Below are 22,794 nucleotides of genomic sequence, written 5' to 3' on the forward strand. Positions count from 1 at the left end.
TTCCTAGCTGTTCGAGGTCCCTTATTAATTGCAGACCCACTATGTCTTTGCGGGACACGAGCGGAAGCAGCTCCATTTCCACCACCCAGATTTCATTTGCCGTAATGATGTTGTCTTCCTCTTCTTGGGGATCTAATAAATTTGCATTGAAATCTCCAGTAAGGATTATATCCTACGTTGGCTGTTCGAAACGAAGTTCCGCAATGACATCTGTAACTTTTTAAAAAGCTCTTTTTTAATCTTAGAGTATGATGGTGCTTACCCCAGTGGTTGTTCCCATTTACATTTGTATTATTTGCATAGCTGCTGTCGTTGATGCCAACTGTGTGGATTTGATTTTCAGTGCTGTAGAGATGTAAACAGCAAGGCCACCTTTAGCTCGTCCGTGTTGCATTCACATGGTGGCCTTTCCTACCTGGGACCTCAACTGGGGCTGTTGGCCAAGTTTCTTGGAGTACAACTATTTTGTGTCGATCCTAGGAGTCTGTCTTTTCTTTATCTAATAGGGTACCTTTTGCTCCAGCGATGTTCCAGGATAACATTTTTATGGAGGCAGGTTCTATTTTGCCAGGTGTACCATAATTTCATTCATCCCTCCACCCTGGAGTGGGCAGTCAGGAGTTTGTTCTATGCTGTTGCTCTGTTTTTGTGCCTTCTGCCCCTTTGGCGCCTCACAAAACCGAATGGACAACTGATATTTTTGTTAAGGTCTTTCCTTGAGAGGCACTTACCATTAGAAATGGAGACGGATAACGTGGTATTACCTCAGCGCTGGGACGCTCCCGGGCAGCCATGCGCTTTATAAATCTTTTTTCATTTCATTTCATTTAAATTCATTCTTTGGTAAGCGAGATTCCCTAGTCTTCAAATTTGGTTGGTTCTTGTAGAATTGCTGCAACTACTTCTTCATTTCCTGTGTTAATTCCAGGATTAACAGATTCTATTGCTAATAGGTTAGCAGACGTTAAATGCTGTAGTGTTAAGATTTCTGCCAATAGTCGTAGGATGTTTCCTCTATTCAGATAGTCTTGCGGGCCTTGGGACTGATAGTTTGGGGTAAATAGAATCCTTCTTGTTATTTTCAATGTGTTCTCTTTTCTTTGCATGCGAGAAGGGGAAGTCAGCTCGTCTGTCTGATTTTTCCTAGACTCCTCATGGGCCATGTCATTTATATCAGTGAGCTGCCTTTTTATGTTAATCCGACATTGATCCTTCTTGGTGTTTTCTAAGGGCTCATCTACTTTCGTAACATCTTTCAGATTGCCTCCCTTTGTGCTATTCGTGCCGCTGTTTAGGCCTTGCTCGAATGAGGTTACCAAAAAACCTGTGGGACCCCTGGGGAAGGTGGAGAAGCCACCCGCAAGCTGCAGAAAAGAGGGTCAGAGGTTTGAGGTTGCGGGGACAGCGAGGAGCCCTCCCTGGAAGACGCCAGTGAAAAAGCAACGACGCGGCGCCCTAACTCCAGAGAGGAAGAGACCAAGAGATGACAACCTTCCAGAAGAAGGAACCTCCGGAGACGAATCAAGGACCCGACGCCGGCACGGCGCTGTGGAGTCCGCCACAGGCGTCGGTTCGTGTCAATCGCGCCGGAGTGGACATTGGCAGCGCCAAGTCGAACTCCACCACCAGGTACTCCCTAAGAGAATGGGACGGGGTCGGAGCCGGTTTGGCTAAGAAACGGCACTGAAAAGGCGCCGGCTCGACCGCACAGGGGGCAGCTGACCGCATAGAGGGCCGAGAGGTACTCGGGAAAGCACCCCAGGGCCTGGCCTCCACCCACGGGATCGCCAGGGCCGGGTAGGAAATACTTTGGTGCCGAAACGATGCCTGCTCGGCCTCTGGCGAGGCAGCCGCCTGCTCAAAGGGCCAAGGGTAACTCGGGGACTAGCCCTGAGTCCTGGCGACCTCCTACAACGCCAAAGGGAGCCCTGAAGGGATTTGCAGCGAGGCAGGGACGCTGTGGGTCGAAGAGGGGAGCCCCACAGGACGGCGTCTTGACGACACCACTCTCCTACAACCTGAAGCCGAACCAGTCGGTACCGAGGACAAAGCCGCGGGCGACTCTGTGGAAGGCCACGAGCGAGGCAAGGGATCTGCAGGCGTCTCAGCAGGAGGAGGGGCCCAAAGTAAACCTGCTGAGCCGCAGCGTAGGATTTCATTTGGGCCCTAGTCGCCCCGACGCCGGGAACCGGCGGGTAGGGTGCGACTGGCGGGGGCGCACGTCCCAAGGGGAACCCGCGCCCTTCGACAAACTAGGACAAGGCCTCAGACACAAGCTGCAGGACCTACCACTTGGTGAGCGACGTCCTTGGGGCCACGGCGCAGGGCGAAGCCGCAGCTGTTCCTGGCTTCCGAGGTAGGGGACGGATGCTGGGACGACACCGACCTGGACAAGCAAACCAACAGCAATTTCATCCGGCACTCCTGGGGATAATTCTACGTTAAGAAATCAGCGGCTAGTAATCTCTATCAGATTATACATTTTATGTGTGGGTCCTCAGTAAAGATTTTCCTTGCCCAAACACCTCACATGGCTTGAAGAGAGTTCTTGGATGAAAAGCTTCAGGCATGGCGCCAGTCGAACAAAAACATTTTAACTCCACTGTTAAGTGCAGCGAAGAGTCGACACTGCCGCCTCATTTCATACAAGACAAAGGTCTCTCCAGAGAAAAAGTTCAAAAGGTAGGTCAAAGAGCACAAATGAGCAAAGATCACAGGATTCCTGTTGCTTCATACTATGCACCACAAAATCTGACGGTTGCAGCTTCAGGTGAGGGTTAGAACCATGGGCCTCTGCACCTTATTGGCTACAGTTTGGTTAATAAAAAGAGGTTACTTGGGTTCTTGCATTGTTTTCCATTTGTTTTCAATGTTAATTGATGTGTTAAAACACTGCTATGTTGACAGTGACTACAGATGATTAGCCACCTAACCTTGGGGAATAATTTGCACATGTAAATCTATGGAAAAACAATACTGGGGAACTTCAAAGCTAATAACTGAAGACAAATGCCTGCAACCGCTCTTCTTACATAACTGACTACCCACCCCTTTAATCTTTTGCTTTTCTTCATCATTTTATAATCCTTCCCATTCTATCTTTGAATACTCTGCAGTCTCGTTCTTTGGGAAGCAACTCTTTCCAGATAATTGAAGTGTTCCTTATTGCTATAATTTGCTTCTCTAGTCCAATACACTATACAACTTGGAGTACCTCATTACAATATGATTTACATAATGTACTCTTACAAGATTTATATGATGCAGGTCTAGAGTCTATAAGCAGTAGTGAATTCTTACTGCTACAACTACAGTTGCAGTCCTTAACCTTCCCTTTTTCATTTCATACACCACAGCCACTTTTTCGAGCACGGAAACCTATAACTTCATAAACAAAAAAAACATTTGTGAGCATCAGGAAAGCATAAATCAATAGCTGCCAGACACGTTTTACACTTCAATTAAATGTGGAGAGTGACTCTCCCAGTTCAGTGAAGCAAAAACTACCTCATACTTGCAAGACATTGGGAGAAGTAATTCGCCTCCCCCACATTTGCATTGTTAAATCCTCAGAAAAGACAGATTTGTATTCACTCTATCCTTCTCCTTACTTGGCTTTCATTCCAGGCTTCACTTCTACAGTCTTGTCTGAGGCATGGACCACCCTGACAGTCACCTCACCCGCCTCGGGATGGCTTTGCCGCCTGAGGTAATCATTAACTCTGTTCTCCAGGAAGGTTCCCAATCTGGTAGTTGGTAGCCCTGAAATATAAAAACAAATGGCATGACTATGCTTATGTTTTTTCAATTGCTGCAGCAGAGGTTGGGATTGCACTGGGCCTTCATTCAAAATATTTTCAAGGAGGTGGCACGTGTCTTAGATGCTTTAAAAAACAACATAATAAGCAGCGGTTACTTCCTAATGCACGGAAAAAATATGTTACTTACCTTGTAAGAATCTGTATGAGGCGTGCAATGCTGTGGATTCACATTCTCTGCATACTACTGTAATCTAGTGTTGGGCTCTGACGTGTACAACTTATTTTTCTCCAATTAAGTATTTTGAGTCACAAGTTGGGGTGGGAGGAATGTTTTGTTCCACCCGCAGAATTGGCGGAATTGGGGTCACTCTGTAAGGAGCTGGCTCTGTATATGATTGATATGGAAAATGCTACTTACCCAGTATGTATCTGTTCTTGGCATGTAGAGTTGTAGATTCATTTGCGTTAGCATAGATCGCCATCTGGTGTTGGGCTTGGATGTTTGCACTTTGTTTTTCTTCGAGTCACGAGGTAAGGGACTCCTCCTTATGGTGATGGTGTGCATGGGCATCAACTCCTTCCTCAGATTGTTTTCGCCATAAAGGATGATGGAGTTAGTAGGAATAGAAAGAGATGACCATGTGTGTTGTATCTAAGTAAGATAATACTGCAGCAGATAAAGGTACCTGGGGAGGCAAATGGGTGCATAAGGATCTACATGCCAAGAACAGATGCATACTGAGTAAGTAGCATTTTCCGTTCGAGGCATATGAGCTGTACATCATATGCGTTAGCATTAACTATACAGCAGTTACCTTTCAGGGGTGGCTGACCTGTATCTGCTGCAGTAGTTTGAGAAAGTGTTCTTAAGACAGCCTGGCCCACACTAGCTTGTTGTTTTGCATGCACATCTACACAGTAGTGTTTTGTGAATGTGCGAGGCGTAGACCAAGTTGCAGCCTTAAAGATGTCATCTAAGGGTATATTCCCTAAGAATGCCATAAAAGCCCCTAGTTTGCATGTGGAATGCGCTCTTGGGGGAATAGTTAATGTGCGTTTGGCTTTAATGTAGCATATTTGGAAGCATTTATGCGGTGGTGAAAAAGCAACAAAGAGTGGTTTGGTTTTTCTAAAAGAGCTCGTTTTTTCCATGTAATAAAGTATTGCTCTTATCACATCTAGTGTATGTGAGAAAGTGGCTTTATATATACTGGACCAAAGTAAGGTACACTGTGTATAGAGGCCACCAACCCCAGAGGTATAAAAAAGGTTAAAGTCAGGGCTGACCTTACTCTCAAAAGTGGTAGCTTGGTCAAAAAGTAAGGCAGTACCAGAGGACAGTGTAAAGCATTTGTTGTACACAGTCAGCAAAAGGTTTCACACACTCAAAGACTGAACTCTAGGCCAATTGTTTTTATATCAAAAGATATAGTCATTTTATTTTTAGGACCAACAGGTACCAAAATATACTTTTCTCAATTAGGAGTGATCTCAGGTAATTACTTTGCAGAAAGGAAATAACTTTGTAAACACACATGTACAGGGGTTGCAGTAGGCAACTCAATTCTAAACACAATCAAACATTGAGCTCAATAGGTTTCTCTACAGAAAATGCAGTTGATTACTTTGTAAATTACTTTTGTAAACCCAGGACTGGATCCTAGATTCAGTCCTGGGGTCTAAGCTGAAAACAGTTTAGTAAAAACGTCTTGGTTATTGCGGTTATTTTTAAGGGATATAAAGGTATTTTAAAAGTTCACACAAACGTTTGAGACAATCTAGCAATGTTAACCAATGGGAGAAAATTCAGGTTGCAGGTAAAGTACTTTCGCGTTACTTTTGTAATCCAGTACTGGGCTCCTAGGTCCAGCACTGGGATCTCAGTAGTATGTACGATTTTTAAGGAATATTTCAAGTTTTCAAACGTAGACACTAAGGAGAAATTTCACAGAAAAGCAGACAATGGATTCCTATAGAGAAAATACAGGTTACTAGTAAACCCGGTTAGGATTACTTTTGCAGTGCAGTACTATGCTACAAGGTGCAGTACTGGCTTCTCTCCTGGTCGCAGGTGAGTACTTCAGTATTCGGCTGATTTTATAGGAATATTTTAGAGTTTCAAAACTTCACACTTAGAAATTTTTTCGAGTCAAACCAGTCAATGTGAAACTATAGCAGGAAAGTGAGTTATCGGTTTCCAGGGGTGGACTCGACCAGTGAAGTTAAAGTTCTGGGCATAGACTCAGGGGTCTCCCAGGGTCAGGTATGTACAGTTGGTAAGTCCTCAGCGGCACCAGGGCAGCCGGGTGCAGAGGTAGTTAGGCCCAATGTTATCCAATGAGAGGCAGGGGGCCATCGGTTGGTGGCTGCTGGCTAGCAGGCCACGCCGCTGTGGGAGTTGGGCTCCTGGTCAATGGCCCAGGGCAAAGGGGGAAGCAGGATAGGACACAGGGAGCACTGCCAGAGGCACTCGGGCGGCTGGGTGCAGGGTGCTTTGAGCCGTTGGGCGCTCAATGTTATTCAATGGGAAAGGTAAAAAGGGAACAAAGGCTGCAGACTTGGGGACGGTGATTCTTCAGGTGCGACCACCACTTTGAGAGGTAAGTTGGGATCCTGGAGAAGAGGTAGGTACCCCAAAGGGAGGCACAGGGCACGGCAGGGCGCCGTGTGCAGGGGTATCTTTGGGCGTCGGGAAACCTTACCCTCAGCTGGTCGAGGTTGGAGGGGTCCCTGGGGCTGCAGGTGTCGTCTGGTTCTTCGAGGAGGGTCTTTGGGCACTGGACTTTGGGTCCAAGTCGCCGTAGGGACGTCCTCGTGGTCTTGGACCACTCGGGCACGGGCCAGGCTCGGCGGGTTTAGAGTGTGTTGGTCTTGTGCTTCCTGGCTGGCACCAGGGGGTTGGTTGTTGAAGCAGAGCCTATGCTTATGGGAGTACAAAAAGCGAAGGATGGCTGAGTGATAATTGCGCAGGATTGTGAAAAAATCCGAAATCACAATATAGAGCAAGCTCAAAGGATAAGGTGCTGGCCATCCACCAACAACCAAATAGGGTAATGAAAACTCAATAACCTATATACTGCACACAAAAGGATTATATCCTGAGCTAATAACAGCAATCAGCAAAAGAGTTCTTCAAATAAGTCACAGGGAAGATCTTTGATTCTTCAGTTTATTCAGAAGATGTTCTTCAAAGAGAATCTAGCCGCCAACACGTGTTTCGTCCTTGGTGGTGTAGACCACAGACTTCTTCAGGGCTATCACTAAAGAGTAGTTTCTGTCCTGTAACTCCAGTTCTGTAGTAGGGGTATCTCTGTTATAGTCATAATCTAGTGAATAGTCCCGCCCATGTGCGTGGACCCCGGAGCAATCTAAAATAATCTCTTAAATTGTCAAAAAATGCAGAACTGCAAAGAGACTTAAGAGAGAATTTAAAGACAGATAATGCAGCCTATATCCACAGGCTACACTGTCCAGTACTTCAACTAGAAATTCCACCAAAAATCCACACAAACAGCACAGCCTGCCCAGTTTCCTCCATAGAGAAACTTGCCTCTACCAGCAAAAGCCACTGGAATGATAGAGAGGAAGGTATGGACAGACAAGCCCCATAGCCTGCCATTATGTGGCTCAAACAGGATACTGGGCCTTTAAGAGAACTTTCCAGAACTTCTTTCAGTATCCCAGAATGCACAACAGGTCCCTTTTTACTTTCAGTACTTTTTGAAGGCGTAACACGCCAGACCTGTAGCATTCCTTACATGAATATCTTTCTCCACGGGGAGGAGGGCGGGCGCTTATGACTATAACAGAGATACCCCTACTACAGAACTGGAGTTACAGGACAGAAACTACTCCTTCTGTAGTAGGGGATCTCTGTGCATAGTCATAATCTAGTTAATAGAATGGCAAGCCCATCCCCACACCAAGCTGCGGTGGAGACTAAGAGAACAAACCACTACTGTGCGAACAAATTTCGCAGCGAAGCCTGCCCAACCTGAACATCTGACCTGGCATCAGTTTCCAGACAGTAATGCTTAGCAAAGGTATGAACAGACTTCCATGTGGCCCCGCCTTGCAGATTTCCACAATGGGAACATTACGCAGCAAAGCTGTCATGGCAGCTTTGCCCCTGGTGGAATGAGCCTTAGGCTTACCTCCTAAGGTCTTATTAGCTTTTTGGTAACACAATTGTATACAGGACACAATCCACCTAGAGATGGACTGTTTAGAGGTAGCAAGACCTGTCCTGACCGATCCATAACTGATAAACAATTGGTCTGACCTACGAATATCTTTCGTTTTATCCAGATAAAATTTAAACACCCTCCTAACAGCCAGGGAATGTAGAGATCGTTCCGCCGGAGAGGAAGGATTCTGAAAAAACATAGGTAAAGTTATGGTCTGGTTAACATGGAAATCAGAAATACCCGTGGGAAGAAATTTAGGGTGAGTACGCATAACAACCTTAGCAGCATGAAATACAGTATAAGGTTCTTGGCAACACAACGCCTGAATTTCACTCACCCTGCGGGCCGATGTAATGGCCACGAGGAACGCCGCCTTCCAAGACAGGTGCTGCAACCAAGCCTTATGAATAGGTTCAAAAGGCTCCTTCATCAATCTGGACAGCACCACATTCAATTCCCATGAAGGCGAAGGAAGCCGGACAGGAGGGAACACTTTCTTCAAGCCTTCCAAAAAATCCTTGATCACAGGGATCTGGAAGAAGGAGGTCTGTGAAGGGCACTTCCTGTAGGCAGTAAGCGCAGCGAGATGCACCTTAATAGAATAGACATTACGGCCAGACTGCGCCAGATGTAGAAGGTACGGAAGGATGACATCTTCCTGACATTTCGTCGGATCATAGTTCTTGGACTTGCACCAGATGCAGAATCTCTTCCACTTGTAAGCATAAGAAGTCCTAGTGGAAGGTCGCTTCGCCTCCTTCAGTATGTCCATACAATCTTCTGGTAGATTCAAATGGCCATATTGCACTATCTCAGGAGCCATGCCGCCAAACTCAAAGACGAGAGGTTGGGGTGCACCATCTGCCCCTCGAACTTCGTGAGAAGGTCTGGCCTGCACAGCAGCAGAATGTGAGGAAGGAGAGACTGGTGAAGCAGGTCCGTGAACCACCACTGTCTGGGCCATTCCGGTGCGATCAAGATCATCCGCGCCCAAGACTGGGACAGCTTGATGAGCACCGCACAGGGAAATGGGTGGAAAAGCGCACAGAAAGCTGTTCGACCAATCGATCCATAGCGCATTCCCCAGCTGGTAGTACCTGGAGGCGAAGTCTCAGCATTTGCTGTTTTCGGCGGTGGCAAACAGGTCTACGCCTGGAGTCCCCCACCTTGCGAAGACTTCGCCTAGCACTTCGTAGTTTATGACCCATTCGTGGTTTTCCTGAATCAGTCTGCTCAGTGCGTCCGCCTGAAAATTCTGCACACCTGGCAGATGGGTAGCCGTTATCGTCAGTCCTCTGGCTAGAAGCCAGCGCCAGATAGTCTGCGCCTCCTGCGAAAGAGTGCGCAATCTCGAACCCCCCTGCTTGTTGAGGTAATACATAGTGGTCGTATTGTCTGTCTGTACAAGCAGGGAGTTGGTCTGAAAGGACGGAAGAAAGGCCTTCAGTGCCAAGTGAACAGCTCTGAGTTCCAGGAAATTGATGTGATAAGTGGACTCAGTCGGGTACCACGTTCCTTGTATCTGTAGGCCTCCGGAGTGCGCCCCCCAGCCGTGGAGGGATGCATCTGTCACGATAGTCTGAGTGGGAATGTCCTTGTGGAAGGGAACCCCTCTGAGGAGATTCTCCGCTGAACACCACCACTTCAGAGACTGAAGAGCATGCAGAGACAGTCGTATCTTGTCGTCCCAAGATCCTTTCCTCAGATCCCACTGGTCCTCCAAGCACTCTTGCAACGGTCTCATGTGCAGCCGTGCGTGAGGCGTGAAGAAGATACAAGAGGCCATCGATTCCAGTAGAGAAGACACCGTCCTCACTGTTGTAGATGGAGTGGTCATAAGAGCCTGAGCCTTCCGAAGGATCGATAATCGTCGCTCTTCCGAAGGAGACACGCTTGCTGACAGCGTATTGATGGAGGCTCCCAAGTAATGTATGCATTGGACCAGAGTCGGGACAGACTTGGACATGTTGATGTGCAACCCCAGTTTGTTCAAGAGAACGCACGTCTTCTGGAAGTGTGCTCGAGCTTCCGAGAAGGAGGAGGCCTTGATCAACCAATCGTCCAGGTATGGGTAGACGAACACCTTGTTCTTCCTCAGGTGTGCTGCTACCACCGCCATGCACTTCGAGAATGTTCTCGGCGCAGACTTTAGTCCGAATGGGAGTACTGTGTATTGATAATGATTGGCGCCGACTTGGAACCGCAGGAACTTCCTGTGTTTGTGTGCAATGGGCACATGGAAGTACGCATCCTGTAGGTCTATAGCACATAGCTAATCTCCCTGTTGCAACTGAGGATAAATCTGATGCAACGACAGCATGCGAAACTTCTCTCTGCGAATCCACTTGTTTGCTTGTCGCAAGTCCAGAATGGGCCTGAACTCGTTCTTGGCCTTCTTGCGAACCAGAAAGAACCGGGAGTACAGACCTCTTCCTCTCTGAGACAGAGGTACGTCTTCTATCGCCCTTTTCCTTAACAGGATATCGGCCTCCACCTGAAGCTCGCGCAGCTGAAACTGCGAGCTAACTGGTGGAATTGAGAGCTGACTGGTGGAATTGAGAGCTGACAGGTGGAATTGAGAGCTGACTGGTGGAATTGAGAGCTGACTGGTGGAATTGCTGGAGGCGGGCTGGTGAACCGAAGACTGTATCCATTGCAAACAATATTCAGCACCCACTTGTCCCGAGTAATTTTTCTCCACTCTGCCAGAAAAAATGTAATGCTTCCCCCTACCGGAGTGGGTAACGAATCTAGGGGGAAGTAAGCGCTCAGGGCCTAGACCCGGCCGGGCCTTTGGTCGCTGGTGCAGACTGTTGGCCGCCTCTGCCCTTAGGGCGTTTCTGGAACGGCGTACGGAACTGCTGTTGTTGCTGTGACTGTCCCGCAGCTTGGCCACGCCCTCTGCCCTGCCCACCGAACCGTTGTTGGAACGTGCGGTACGATTTCTTCGCCTCTTTGGGCTTCTCTAGACCCACAGCAGCGAGTGTTTTGGCCTCCGCCTTCATGCGGGCCATTTCATCATCCGCATGTTTCCCAAATAGGGTTTCACCAGAGAATGGAAGATTGGCAACCCTTTGCTGTGCGTCAGGTTTCAGTGACGTAAGGCGGAGCCAGGCATGTCATCGCTGGTTAATCCCATGGCAAAAGCCATGCACCGCCAAGAGGGACGAATCGGCTGCAGCGCTGATAATCTGATTCGCCACCAGCATCCCTTCATTTAACACTTTCTGGAAATCTTCCCTCTTCTCACGAGGTAAGTGTTCCGCAAACTGCTGGAGGGAGTCCCAGAGGGCACGGTCATAGCGCCCCAACAAAGCTGTGGCACTCGCAGCCTTCATAGAGGTCGCCGATGTTCCACACACTTTCCTTCCAGCCAAATCCATTCATCTAGACTCTTTGTCTGGGGGACTGTGGATGACGGGGTGGTAGCATGCTGTTTGCGGACCGCCGTCACTATCACAGAATCTGGAGGAGGTTCCATCCTTAGAAAAGCCGGATACGAATCGGGAGCCCGGAATTTTTTCTGTAGTCTCGAGGGGGCCGCCTTAGTCACCGCTGGGTGAGAAAAAGGTCCATGGCTGGTTCCTCCAGGCCCGGCACCAGTGGCAGTAGTGAACGAGATAGGTGTTTCTGGTGCAGTGTCTCGAAAATTACAGATTTCTTGGGCACCGTCAAGGAGATGCCCAATTTTGCTGCGCCTCTTAACAGGACATCGTGAAAGGCCACCAAATCATCAACTGGCAACACCCTTGTGTCCGGCGATCCGACAAAGTTGGAGAGTATTCCCTGGTCCCTGAGGACCTCGAATGAGAGCGAGATCTGTGCCTCCTATGGCGGCGTCTCGATCGCGTGGATGACCTGTTGCGTGACCGTTCCCTCCTCCTGGAGCGAGAGCGCGACCTCCCAGTTCGTGGGCGCTCCGCTGGTTTCCGTGGAAGCGTCTTCCGTGCTTATCCTGGGGTCTTGGTATAGGAGTCCCCTTAGGTGGTGTAGGAAGAGGAGGCAGTGACACCGACCTTGGCGGAGGAACAGGAGGTATCTCCGGCCGAGGGGCGGGCCCATGCGGCGGGAGGGGTGGTGGTGGTTGTTCTGAGGGAGGAAGTGGTGGAAGCGGAGGCTTGACGGGAGGATCCTCCTTAGGTACAGGGGGAGGAGGCGCCTTCGGCCGAGGTTCAAAGTCCAAAGGCCTCTTATTCCTATGCAGGATGGTAACTTTACCAGTCTCTGGGTCGATAACATTTTTTGCTTGGTCGCCAGAGGGATCTGGGTGGAAGAGTTCTTCCTCAACAGTCCTGGGTAGAGTGTTAGGCTTTGGTTTTTAGACGACTTTAGGTTTAGGAACTAACTTTTTCGGCTCGGGCCTTTTTTCGGGTCGACGCGTTTTTTGTGCTCCGTAGGCTTTTTCGGAGAAGTGTCTCCCGAGTCGATGTTTTTGTTGGGATTGACTGGAGTCTTATGTTTTTTCGGCTGAGTGTCCTTTCCGGGGTGGATTGTCTTATTTGGATCGAATGGTGTCTTCTGATCTGGTGTTTTCGGTCCGAGAGGACGTTCTGACTTGGACGCGGGCTTAGGTACGGCGCCTTTTGTCGGGTCGACGTTTTTCGGTGCCGAAGGCTTGTTTGGGTCGGCAACCTTCTTTGTTTCGGCGCCCTTGGGTTGTCTGGCCTTATTCGGGTCGATAAGTTTGGGCTGCACGACCTTCTTGGGGTCGACAGTCTTTTTCGGCTCGACGCTCTTTGGCTGTACGGCTGCTTTCGGATTGACGCCCTTCGGGTCAAAGACCTTCTTTGGCTCTGGAACCTTCTTTGGGACGATGTTACTGGGCCCTGGGGTTTCCGAAGGTTTCGGAGCAGAGCCGGATGGCGGGGCAATCAAACCTTTTTTATGATCTTGGATAAGGCCTTTCGGCGATGCCTTGACCGGAGCCGTTGTTATCGGGGTAGATGGTGTCGGGGGCAGGGTACTCACGATTTGCCCCGGTGGGATCTCGTCATCGGAGTCCGAGTAGTCCTCTACGGTGACGATCTCTAGGTCCGAGTCTTGTAGTTCTTGGTCGTCATCGATGGTGCCTGTCGTTGCATTTCTTGCCTGGCTGCACGTCGGTTCCGAATACTTTTCTTGGATCAAAACTGTGCACAGGCTGGACAGCTTTCCTCTTTATGGTCTGGGGAAAGGCACTTGTTGCATACTGAGTGCTTATCAGTATGTGGGAACTTGGGTGGCATTGCGGGCACCTTTTAAACTGGCTTCTTTCCATCGACGGTCGGCTCACGTGGCGTCGAAAAGGTCCAACGGCCGCGCCGACGACCGCTTGGAGATGGAAGGCTGGATCGAGTAGAGAGGTACCGATCGAGAACAATACCGTCGAATCGAAGGCCTTTTGGCCTTTAGAAAAGTTTTGTTTTTGATTCCAAAGTTGGATTATAGGAGTTTGCATCCCAACCCAATGGCGGAAAAAACAATCTGAGGATGGAGAGGATGCCCATGTGCAATGTAGTCCAGGGGAGGAGTCACCTATCTCGTGATACTTCAAAGACGCACAAGATGGCCGCCTGGTAGGAGCTCTACGTTAGAGCTCCGAGTGCTTGGGATTCCAGTTTTTGGATTTAATCCCTGTTAACACCCAGCATGTCGAGGAATGCAACTGGACCTTACATAACACAAGTAACAGGAACATTTTGCATCAAGTAACTGGATTAATTGCGGTGCCCTTACCTGGGAGAGGACCGAGTCGACCCCGCCTTCTCCGGACACCTGGCTGCCCCTGACCATCGGTGGAGCTTGGGACGGAGCCTGCTGGGGCGCTGCCTGGAGCCTTCGTGGGGCCCTGATCGCCCCGTCGGAGGCTGGGACCGAGCTGGAACCGAGCTGCTCTGGCCATCAGAGGCGTCTGGTATGCCTGTGGGCACCGCCACTGGTTCCGGCTGCAGGGGTCGGATTGCTGGCCTGGTCTACTACTGCGGTATCGGGGAGATATCTGCGAGGTCTGGAAGGACGACAGACGTCTGTAGCTGCCCCCACCGGCACCGGGAGGCGATCGGAGGTGTGGCGCCGCCACAGGAGTTGTCGGAACGGTGCCCTGAGGCGGGCGGGAGCCGGAGGGACGACAGGAGCTTGTCCCGTCTGCGCCGAGGGCTGGAGGCGACCGGAGGTGAGGCGCCGCCGCTCAAGGAGCTGCCGGACTGGAGCCCTGAGGCGAACAGGAAAACACAGGGGAATTGCAGGAAAGGGGGAACAGGCTATCAAGAAGCACGCAACAACGCCCATCGAGACGGTAGGGGCTGCAGCCCTGCTGCTCTGCCGTGCACGAACATTATCCAGCAACCTGCCAGAAGTCGATGCACACTGCAGATGTATACACGCTGGCTAGACCTGTGATAAATAACTTTGCTATCAACATCAACGTACTTGCTGAGCAGAACCCACAAAAAAGGTATTTATTTACCCCACTCGCTTGTACACATTTTTGAAAAACTCCCTTTGTTCAAAATGGCTGGGGTCATAAAACTGTAGTAATAAATCCCATCCTGTACCTCCTTTGCTCACGAGGCTCCGCAACTTAACTCTCCCACACAAGACCTCCACAACAGAGATAAGACTCCCTCCCAGCAAGCTAGGAACTGGGCTTGCTCAAATAGAAACTGAAACTGCACCTCCCTGCTCTCAAAGCAACAACAACAAACAGAGGACTACCGTCTCTATCTTCTCTCTTTGGCGGCCATCATGGACTAGTCATTCTCACTATCTGACCATTCCCTAAGACCTGGCCTTTTTAGATAGCACACTTTACATAGCTCGGTATTTAAACCCTCATGTGATTAAGAGTCTGCCTTTTATTGCAGTACTATACCTCTACTTGTATTTTGTTCATTTTTTGTAACCTGCACACATCTCACTTTTCTCACTGGTAATGTTCAGATCGCTACCTCAAATATTTCTGGCTGCTCGCTAGTGTCATGCAGCTTTTTGGTTGCACCGGTATTTTGTTTCAGTATACTATCAGTATCATTCTTTTACTTGTTTACTGTACATTTTTGTAAGCTGCACCTATTTCCTGGAATGCACCGATTGATACCTCATATATTTGTGTATATTTTTGTACATTGTGTAAGCTGTATCGTTTGCTACCTCATTTTTGTATATCTTTGTACACTGTGTAAACTGCACCCATTTCATTGTTTATCTTTGAATTGCACAGATTGCTACCTCTATATTTTTGGTTAATTTTGCTACTCACTAATGTCACCTGTGTTCCATGTAACTTACTGTTTGCATTGTTTTTTGCACATGTGTATCACTATCGCTCACCTTCCCATACCCACCTATACCGCCATCCCTACATGGAGCCCATCGGCAAGCACACATATAAAATCAACTACCCATCCACACTCACCAAAAAAGCCGCTAAACGCTTTAAACACAACTTCCTGAGGTCCCACCCTGAAACCCCCTTTGTCGACACCTACTTCTCACCGGTCAATGGATCCCTAAACATCGATATTATCTTCCACACCACCCGCAGAGCTCAATGGAGAAAAACGTTCCTCACCTTACTCACTGTCTCCACCACCAGTAAATCCGCTCATGGCCTAACTCTCTCCATCACACCATCCCAACTCTTACTAGGCAGAACCACCACTATCTACAAAAACGGGATTGTCCTAATTCAATCCACAGACAGGAACCTGGAACTACTAGACAACCTGTTCCCCACTTTCAAAGAGCACCTCTCCAATCCTCGGACTTCCACTCACATCCCATCCAGTAATATCACTCCGGACTTCACAGCCACCACCCACAACCCTTCTAACCTAGCTCAGCACCAGAACGACACGCACCTCACCTCTTCCCCCATCACACTAGTCACTCACTCACCTGCTGTAACCACCCCACACTCCTCAATCACAGACACAAATCCCTCCCCCTCACACACCAGCTGCCCCCCCACCTCCAACCCTGGGACCCGCACCCATACCAATCCCACTCCCTCCACCCCTGGGACCCGCACCCATACTACTCCCACTCCTCCCCCCCTGACATCACAGCCCCCACCCACAACCCCTCCAACCTAGTTCAGCACCAGAACGACACGTATAATGACAAATCCCACCCTTTATCCCCTCCCACTCTGTCCTCACTACCACCCTCTAACTAACCACGTAGAGCACACCACATCTATTAACTTAACTCCCCCTCCCCACAACAGGACCAGCACCAATCCCATTTCCCCTCCCACTCTCAGCCCCCACTACCCTACCTGCTCCCCCATCACCACTAACCTACACTCAACCCTCACCCGGCTCTCTCCGCCTGCCACCAACGCCCTCACCTACACCTCTAACCCCCTCCGTACGTCATCCACACCCATCCCTCCAAAACCCTCCCTCCTCTCCAACACCAACCAGTACACCGACACCACGGTGCCCTGCTCGAACACCAACCCACCCCCCCCCACCCGCACGCTCAGTTTCAGGTCAGTCACGCACCCTTGATGCCCATCCCCAACAACAAGGCTTATCCCACGCTGGACAAGATTATGTCCACCCTCCTCCAGCTCAAAGAAGACATGCACACCATCAAAGAAAGACTCTGCACACTCCCCAGACACCCCTTACTCACCACCACCCCCCTCCCAACTTGCCCCCACCCTTCCTGACAACTCACCCACTCTACACCCCCCCACACTTGACCGCGATCCATATCCACAATCGCAACAACCGCCCCGCCGATCACGCAACCCTCTTTCAGACCTCGACACACTCACGCTCCTCCGCTCCTACAACACAGCTCCCCTAAACACAACCGCCACACACCTATCCATTCCCACGATACATTCAAATCCCCGTAGACCCCCCACACTAAACAGCAGAATCTCCGTCCCTGATAACCTTAGGAAAGTCCCCCTCTCACTAGTACCCTCTACTACCCTTGACACACCCAGTCTCAAATGCACTCTCCTTAACTGCAGATCGGCCTCTAGACACTCCTCCGCCATCGCTGATCTCATCCTAACATTGGACCTTGACCTAATCATTTTAACTGAAACGTGGCTAACCGAATCTTCTACCCCTATAATGGACATTCTGGTTCCCCCCAACTACCACATCATCAGACTTGACAGGTCTGGCAAGATAGGTGGTGGAATCGCATGCATATACAGGAACAACCTTTCTGTTCTGAAAGTCACCGCACCTTCCCTACCCTCCCCAAACTCCTGTGAATACATCTGCCTCGATATTATCAGTGAGGGCAAACCGATATGCTCTCTTCACGGCATCTACCACCCACCCAGGGACAACCTCACCTTCGCCCAACAAATCATGGATATGATCTCAACCAATTCCGGACGACAGCTCACCCACATTGGACCTTGACCTAATCATTTTAACTGAAACGTGGCTAACCGAATCTTCTACCCCTATAATGGACATTCTGGTTCCCCCCAACTACCACATCATCAGACTTGACAGGTCTGGCAAGATAGGTGGTGGAATCGCATGCATATACAGGAACAACCTTTCTGTTCTGAAAGTCACTGCACCTTCCCTACCCTCCCCAAACTCCTGTGAATACATCTGCCTCGATATTATCAGTGAGGGCAAACCGATATGCTCTCTTCACGGCATCTACCACCCACCCAGGGACAACCTCACCTTCGCCCAACAAATCATGGATATGATCTCAACCAATTCCGGACGACAGCTCACCCAAATATACCTTGGTGACTTCAACCTCCACTGGAACGATCACAATGATGCGGTGGTAAATAGTCTTAAAAATTTCCTCAGCGCCCTTGACCTCAAACAATTATGCAACAGCCCGACCCACGAGAAAGGCTCTATCCTCGACCTTATCTCAAAAGAGGACGCTATCCAACTTGAGTGTATCCAACCCTGTGACTGGTCAGATCATATTGTCACTTTCTTCATCAATGAAAAGGTCAAATTCAACACGGTGCATTCCTCCAAGCCTAAAGTATGGAAAAGAGACCTGAAAAAACTCAACCCAAACTCCCTACCCCGTAGCAGCTGCGACCTCCTACGCCCTCCTACCGGCGCCACAGACGTCCAATCCTTGACGGACCACTATCTCAACGCCATGACTTCAATAATTAATGAGGCTGCACCCCTGCAGCTAAAAAGAGCCTCTGCTAAAATCTACAATCCATGGTACGACGGGAGTCTCAATGAGGATAGACGAGCCATGCGAATGGCAGAGCGCACCTGGAGATCAGCTCCCTCTGCACTGCACCTAAAAACCCTGAAGCAAAAGAGAAACGCCTACTTCAGGAAAATAAAGCGCTCAAAATCAGACTTCTTCAGCCTCCAGCTCGATCAAGCAAAAAACCGCCCGAGAAAACGGTTTGAGCTAATCAGAACTCAATCCAAGGAACAACCCCAACCTCTCAGCTCTAGGCGCGAAGCACCCTCCTGTGAAGACTTCGCTGCTTTCTTTATCCAAAAAACTGACAACATAAAGAGTGATCTCCTCATTGACGCAAGCCTTTACTCCAAACCCCACTGCATAGCACCCAATGATCCAAAAAACAATGCTACATGGTCATCCTTTGACACCTACTCTGAAGAGGAAATTGGCAAACTGCTCAGCACCTTGAAACCTTCCAATCACCTCACGGACCTCACCTCACCTCACGCTGTCAAAGACTTCACCCCTTTGCTCGTTCCACTCTGGACTAAAATTATCAACAGCTCACTTCAACAAGGAATCATCCCTGATTCCCTCAAAGTTGGGCAAGTCACACCTTTACTAAAGAAACCTACAGCCGATCCATCTGATCTAAACAATTACCGTCCCATTACCAATATTACCACTCTCGCCAAACTCCTGGAAAAATGCGCACAACTACAATTGACTAAACACATTGATCAGTACGATCTCCTCAACCCTCATCAATCAGGCTTCCGAGCAGGACACAGTACAGAAACTGCTATGACTCACATAATAGATGACGCCCTTCAAATCCTAGATCAAAATGATACCTGCCTCCTCATCCTTCTTGATCTCTCTTCAGCATTCGACACCGTCAAACATGAGAATTTACTCGAACTTTTAAACACAAGAATGGGTCTATCTGGGACTGTTCTCAAGTGGTTCACTTCCTTCCTTCACAACAGGTCTCAGAATTTCAAGAGCAACAACCTGATGTCCGCGCCAATACCGGTACCGTTAGGCGTCCCCCAAGGATCCTCCCTATCCCCAACTTTGTTCAACCTAGTTATGGAACCTCTCACCACCTTGCTACAAGAATCCAATGTACTCTTCCACATGTATGTCGATGACACCCAACTATATCTCAAATTACAATCCCCCAAGGACATTGCACTCCTGAACTCAACGATCAGAAGCACCCAATCTTGGCTTGCCGATAATCATCTCAAACTCAATGCTCTGAAAACAGAGTTCCTTCTGATCTCACCTCCCGCGAAGATCTCTTCCACTCAACTTTGGCTTAAACACCTAACTGCACTCAATGTCCAACCCACCATCGTGGACTCAGCAAAATCTTTAGGCATAACACCCGACACCAATCTCAACATGCAGCAACATATCGGCATGGCAACTAAGGGAGCAAACTACCAAATCAATACCCTGAGGAGACTTAAACCCTTCCTCCCTGCCAAAGACTTCCAAACTGCAGTACAAGCACTAGTCATTCCCCGTATAGAATACGGCAGCATCGCTCTCTGCGGTCTCCCTCTAACTTCTACTGCACCCCTAAGCTTCTCTAAACGCTGCAGCGAGACTCATCACTGGGTCAAAAAAACACTCGCATATCTCTGCTGACCTGAAATCCCTGAACTGGCTGCCTTTTAAAGCCAGAATACATCTGAAAATCGCCTGCATGACACACAAGGCTGTACACCTGAGCTCACCCGGATACCTCGCCCAGAAGCTGACAATCTATGGCGGCACTAGAAACACTAGAGGCACAAACAATCTTCTGCTAAAACCTCGAAGATTCCGGAAAGAAAAAAACTTATAAACGCTCCTTCTCAGGAATGGCACCCAGGATCTGGAACTCACTCCCTCCTGAAACCAGGCTCATATCATCCAACACACTCTTTAAAAAAGAAGTAAAAGCTATCCACATGGCTAAATACACCTGAGCTATTGATGTCGGTTTTCAAAGTCGCTGCACTGGTCTGTATTATCTGTTAGATCCCTGCGATTATTTGTTTTACTTGTGTTGTTGATTTACCTGACGGTCTATGCTTTCACTTATTTGTACCCCTTGCATTATTGATGTAACTGTTTTATTATGCTCCCTCCTATGCCTTCCCCACCCCACTTATTACCTACAATTTCGCCATATCTATTGGCCTGTTTTGTATGCACTGTAAAGCGCTCTGATATCTGCGAAGATCTGGTTCGCGCTATATAAAACTTTCTAAATAAATAAATAAATAAGACAACAAGTGCAATCATCCGGACATAACACTAGGCGGCGATCTATGCACAAGATATGAATTCAGCAGCCCACATGCCTCGAACACCTAATTGGCATCTCTGGCCACCAGTTAGCCCCATGTAAATGGTACCCTAGGTACCCAGGGCATGGTGACCAGAGAAGACCCCAGAGGGCTGCAGCACTTATTGTGCCACCCTCACACTGCCTTTGCAGGCGGAGTGCCTAATTGCAGAACTAAAACCAGAGTCGACATGGCACACATCCCTGTGTGCCATGCCCACAGACCCCACTGCCCTGGGCTACTTCAGTCACCCCTCTAGCTGGGTGCCCTATGCCAGAGGCGAGGGCACAGGTGCATGAGCCCTGTGCCCCTACAGTACCCAGGGCCATTCCTGGTCACTGTAAGTGCAGTGCTGCCATTTAAGAGTATATGGTGTTGGGAGATTGTCATTAAAAACTCCACAGCACCATAATGGCTACACTGAAGACTGACAAGTTTGGTACCAAACTTCTCAGCACATTAAAACCCGCACTGATGCCAGTGTGGGATTTAATGCAAGATGCACTAGCGGGCATCTTAGAGATGCCCTCCAAAACCCGAACCTACAGTTCACGTCTGGGCTGAGTGGCTGCAGAGGCTGCCACATAGCAGACATGTTGCTGGACCCCTGGGTGGAGAGCCCCCGCTCTCCTGGGCCTGCAACAATGCACATCCTGGGCGAGGTGATATGTCTCCTCCCCCAGGATGGACAGGGGGGAGCTTCAAAGGCGTACCGCCTCAGAGCTTCTCCAGACCATTTGCTGTACCCAGCAACTGGCCCCCACCCATTCTGCCCCCACTCTGGCGGGAAAAACTACGTCAGGAAGGAAGGTGTGCCAACCTATCCCAACTTCACCCCTCAGGTGGAGGAGGCGAGGTGAAGCACGACCCCGGGCTCCGGCCATCTTATAGATGGGGAGCCCGGCCCAATCTCAGCTAGGCTCCTGCCCCCCTCCCACAGGAGAGGAGCAGGCAAGGGGGTGTCCTCACCCCAGGACAGGGACCCATTGGTCCCTGCCCTTGCCCTACCTGTAACGCCCCTAAATTTAGTATATAGGGGCTTCCTGAACCTTCCTTCCTCACATCCCGATTTCAAAAGAATAAAGAAGATCAAGAACAAGAAGACCCGCCGCGCAGCTGCTAACAGGACAACAACAACTGACTTAGCCCAAGCCCTACCGGCCTGTTGATCCTGGAACCTGCTCCTGCCTAATCCCGGCGAACTCCGCCGACAGCAACCTTGGGACACCCAGAGGACCTGCCTGCCTTGACCCTCTCAATGATTGGGACTCTGATCAGCAGAGGCTCTGCTGCAACAACCCACTTGGTGCTCACCAGGAAGCTCCGGACCAGCCCACTCTGTACCAGTCGAGCCAGGACCAGGCCAACCCAAATCAAGACCACGAGGACGTCCCCCCGGCGACTGGGACTTGAAATCCAGTGCCCAAAGACCCTCCTCAACGAACCAGCTGACCCCTGCAGACTCAGAACCAGGGGCCACCCCAACCGCGACCAGCCGAGGGTAAGCTTTTCCGACCCCCAAAGACACCCCTGCACCCGGCGCCCGCCACCCCCTGTGCCTCCCTTTGGGGTACCTATCTGTGCTCCATCATCTCAACTTACCTCTTGAAGTGCTGGTCGCCCCTGGAGAATCGTCATCCCCGAGCCTGCAGCCTTTGTTCCTTTTTCAAGATCCTCATTGGATAACATTGAGCGCCCGACGGCTCAAAAGCACCCTGCACCCAGCCGCCCCAGTGCTGCTGGTTGTAACCCCTTGGCCCTATCCTACTTCACCCCTTACCCTGAGCAAGTGACCAGGAGCCCAGCTCTACGAGCCGCGTGGCCTGCTTGCCAGCAGCCACCAACCGAAGCCCCCCTTTCCCTCAATGGATATCATTGGGCCTACCTAACTCTGCACCCGGCCGCACCTGTGCCGCTGGGACAGAACTAACTGTACTCACCTGACCCTGGGGGACCCCTGAGTCTATGCCCAGAACCCTAACTTCACCAACCAAGTACTCACCTGGAAACCGGTAATTCACTTACCTGCCATTGGATAACATTGACCCATTTCGACTCGAAATTTTTTTAAGTGTGAAGTTTTGAAAACTGAAAATATTCCTATAAAATCAGCCAAAGTCCGAATTCGAAAGTACTCACCTGTGATCAGGAGAGAAGCCAGTGCTGTACCTTTCAGCCCAGTACTGAACCGCAAAAGTAATCCCTAGCAGGTTTACTAGTAACTTGTATTTTCTCCATAGGAACCCATTGTCTGCTTTTCTATGAAATTTCTTCTGTCTACTTTTGAGAACTGCAAATATTCTTCAAAAATCGTACGAAATACTGAAACACAATTACCTACCTGTTTTGAGTTAA

At 49.5% G+C, this 22,794-nt stretch overlaps 1 protein-coding gene across 4 annotated transcripts in view; it reads right to left on the minus strand.

The window, feature by feature from the left end:
• The window catches only part of EP300 (EP300 lysine acetyltransferase), a 520,590-nt gene that overhangs the window by 58,762 nt on the left and 439,034 nt on the right, over positions 1–22,794 (minus strand). For all 4 annotated transcript variants that reach the window (XM_086958296.1, XM_086958288.1, XM_086958278.1 and 1 more), the window contains exon 24: positions 3,612–3,762. In XM_086958296.1, the coding sequence (XP_086814422.1) occupies positions 3,612–3,762 (151 nt within the window). The remainder of the gene's footprint in view (positions 1–3,611; positions 3,763–22,794) is intronic.

This window comes from Lissotriton vulgaris, chromosome 1_1 (assembly GCF_964263255.1).
Source record: "Lissotriton vulgaris chromosome 1_1, aLisVul1.2, whole genome shotgun sequence".
NCBI lineage: Eukaryota > Metazoa > Chordata > Amphibia > Caudata > Salamandridae > Lissotriton > Lissotriton vulgaris.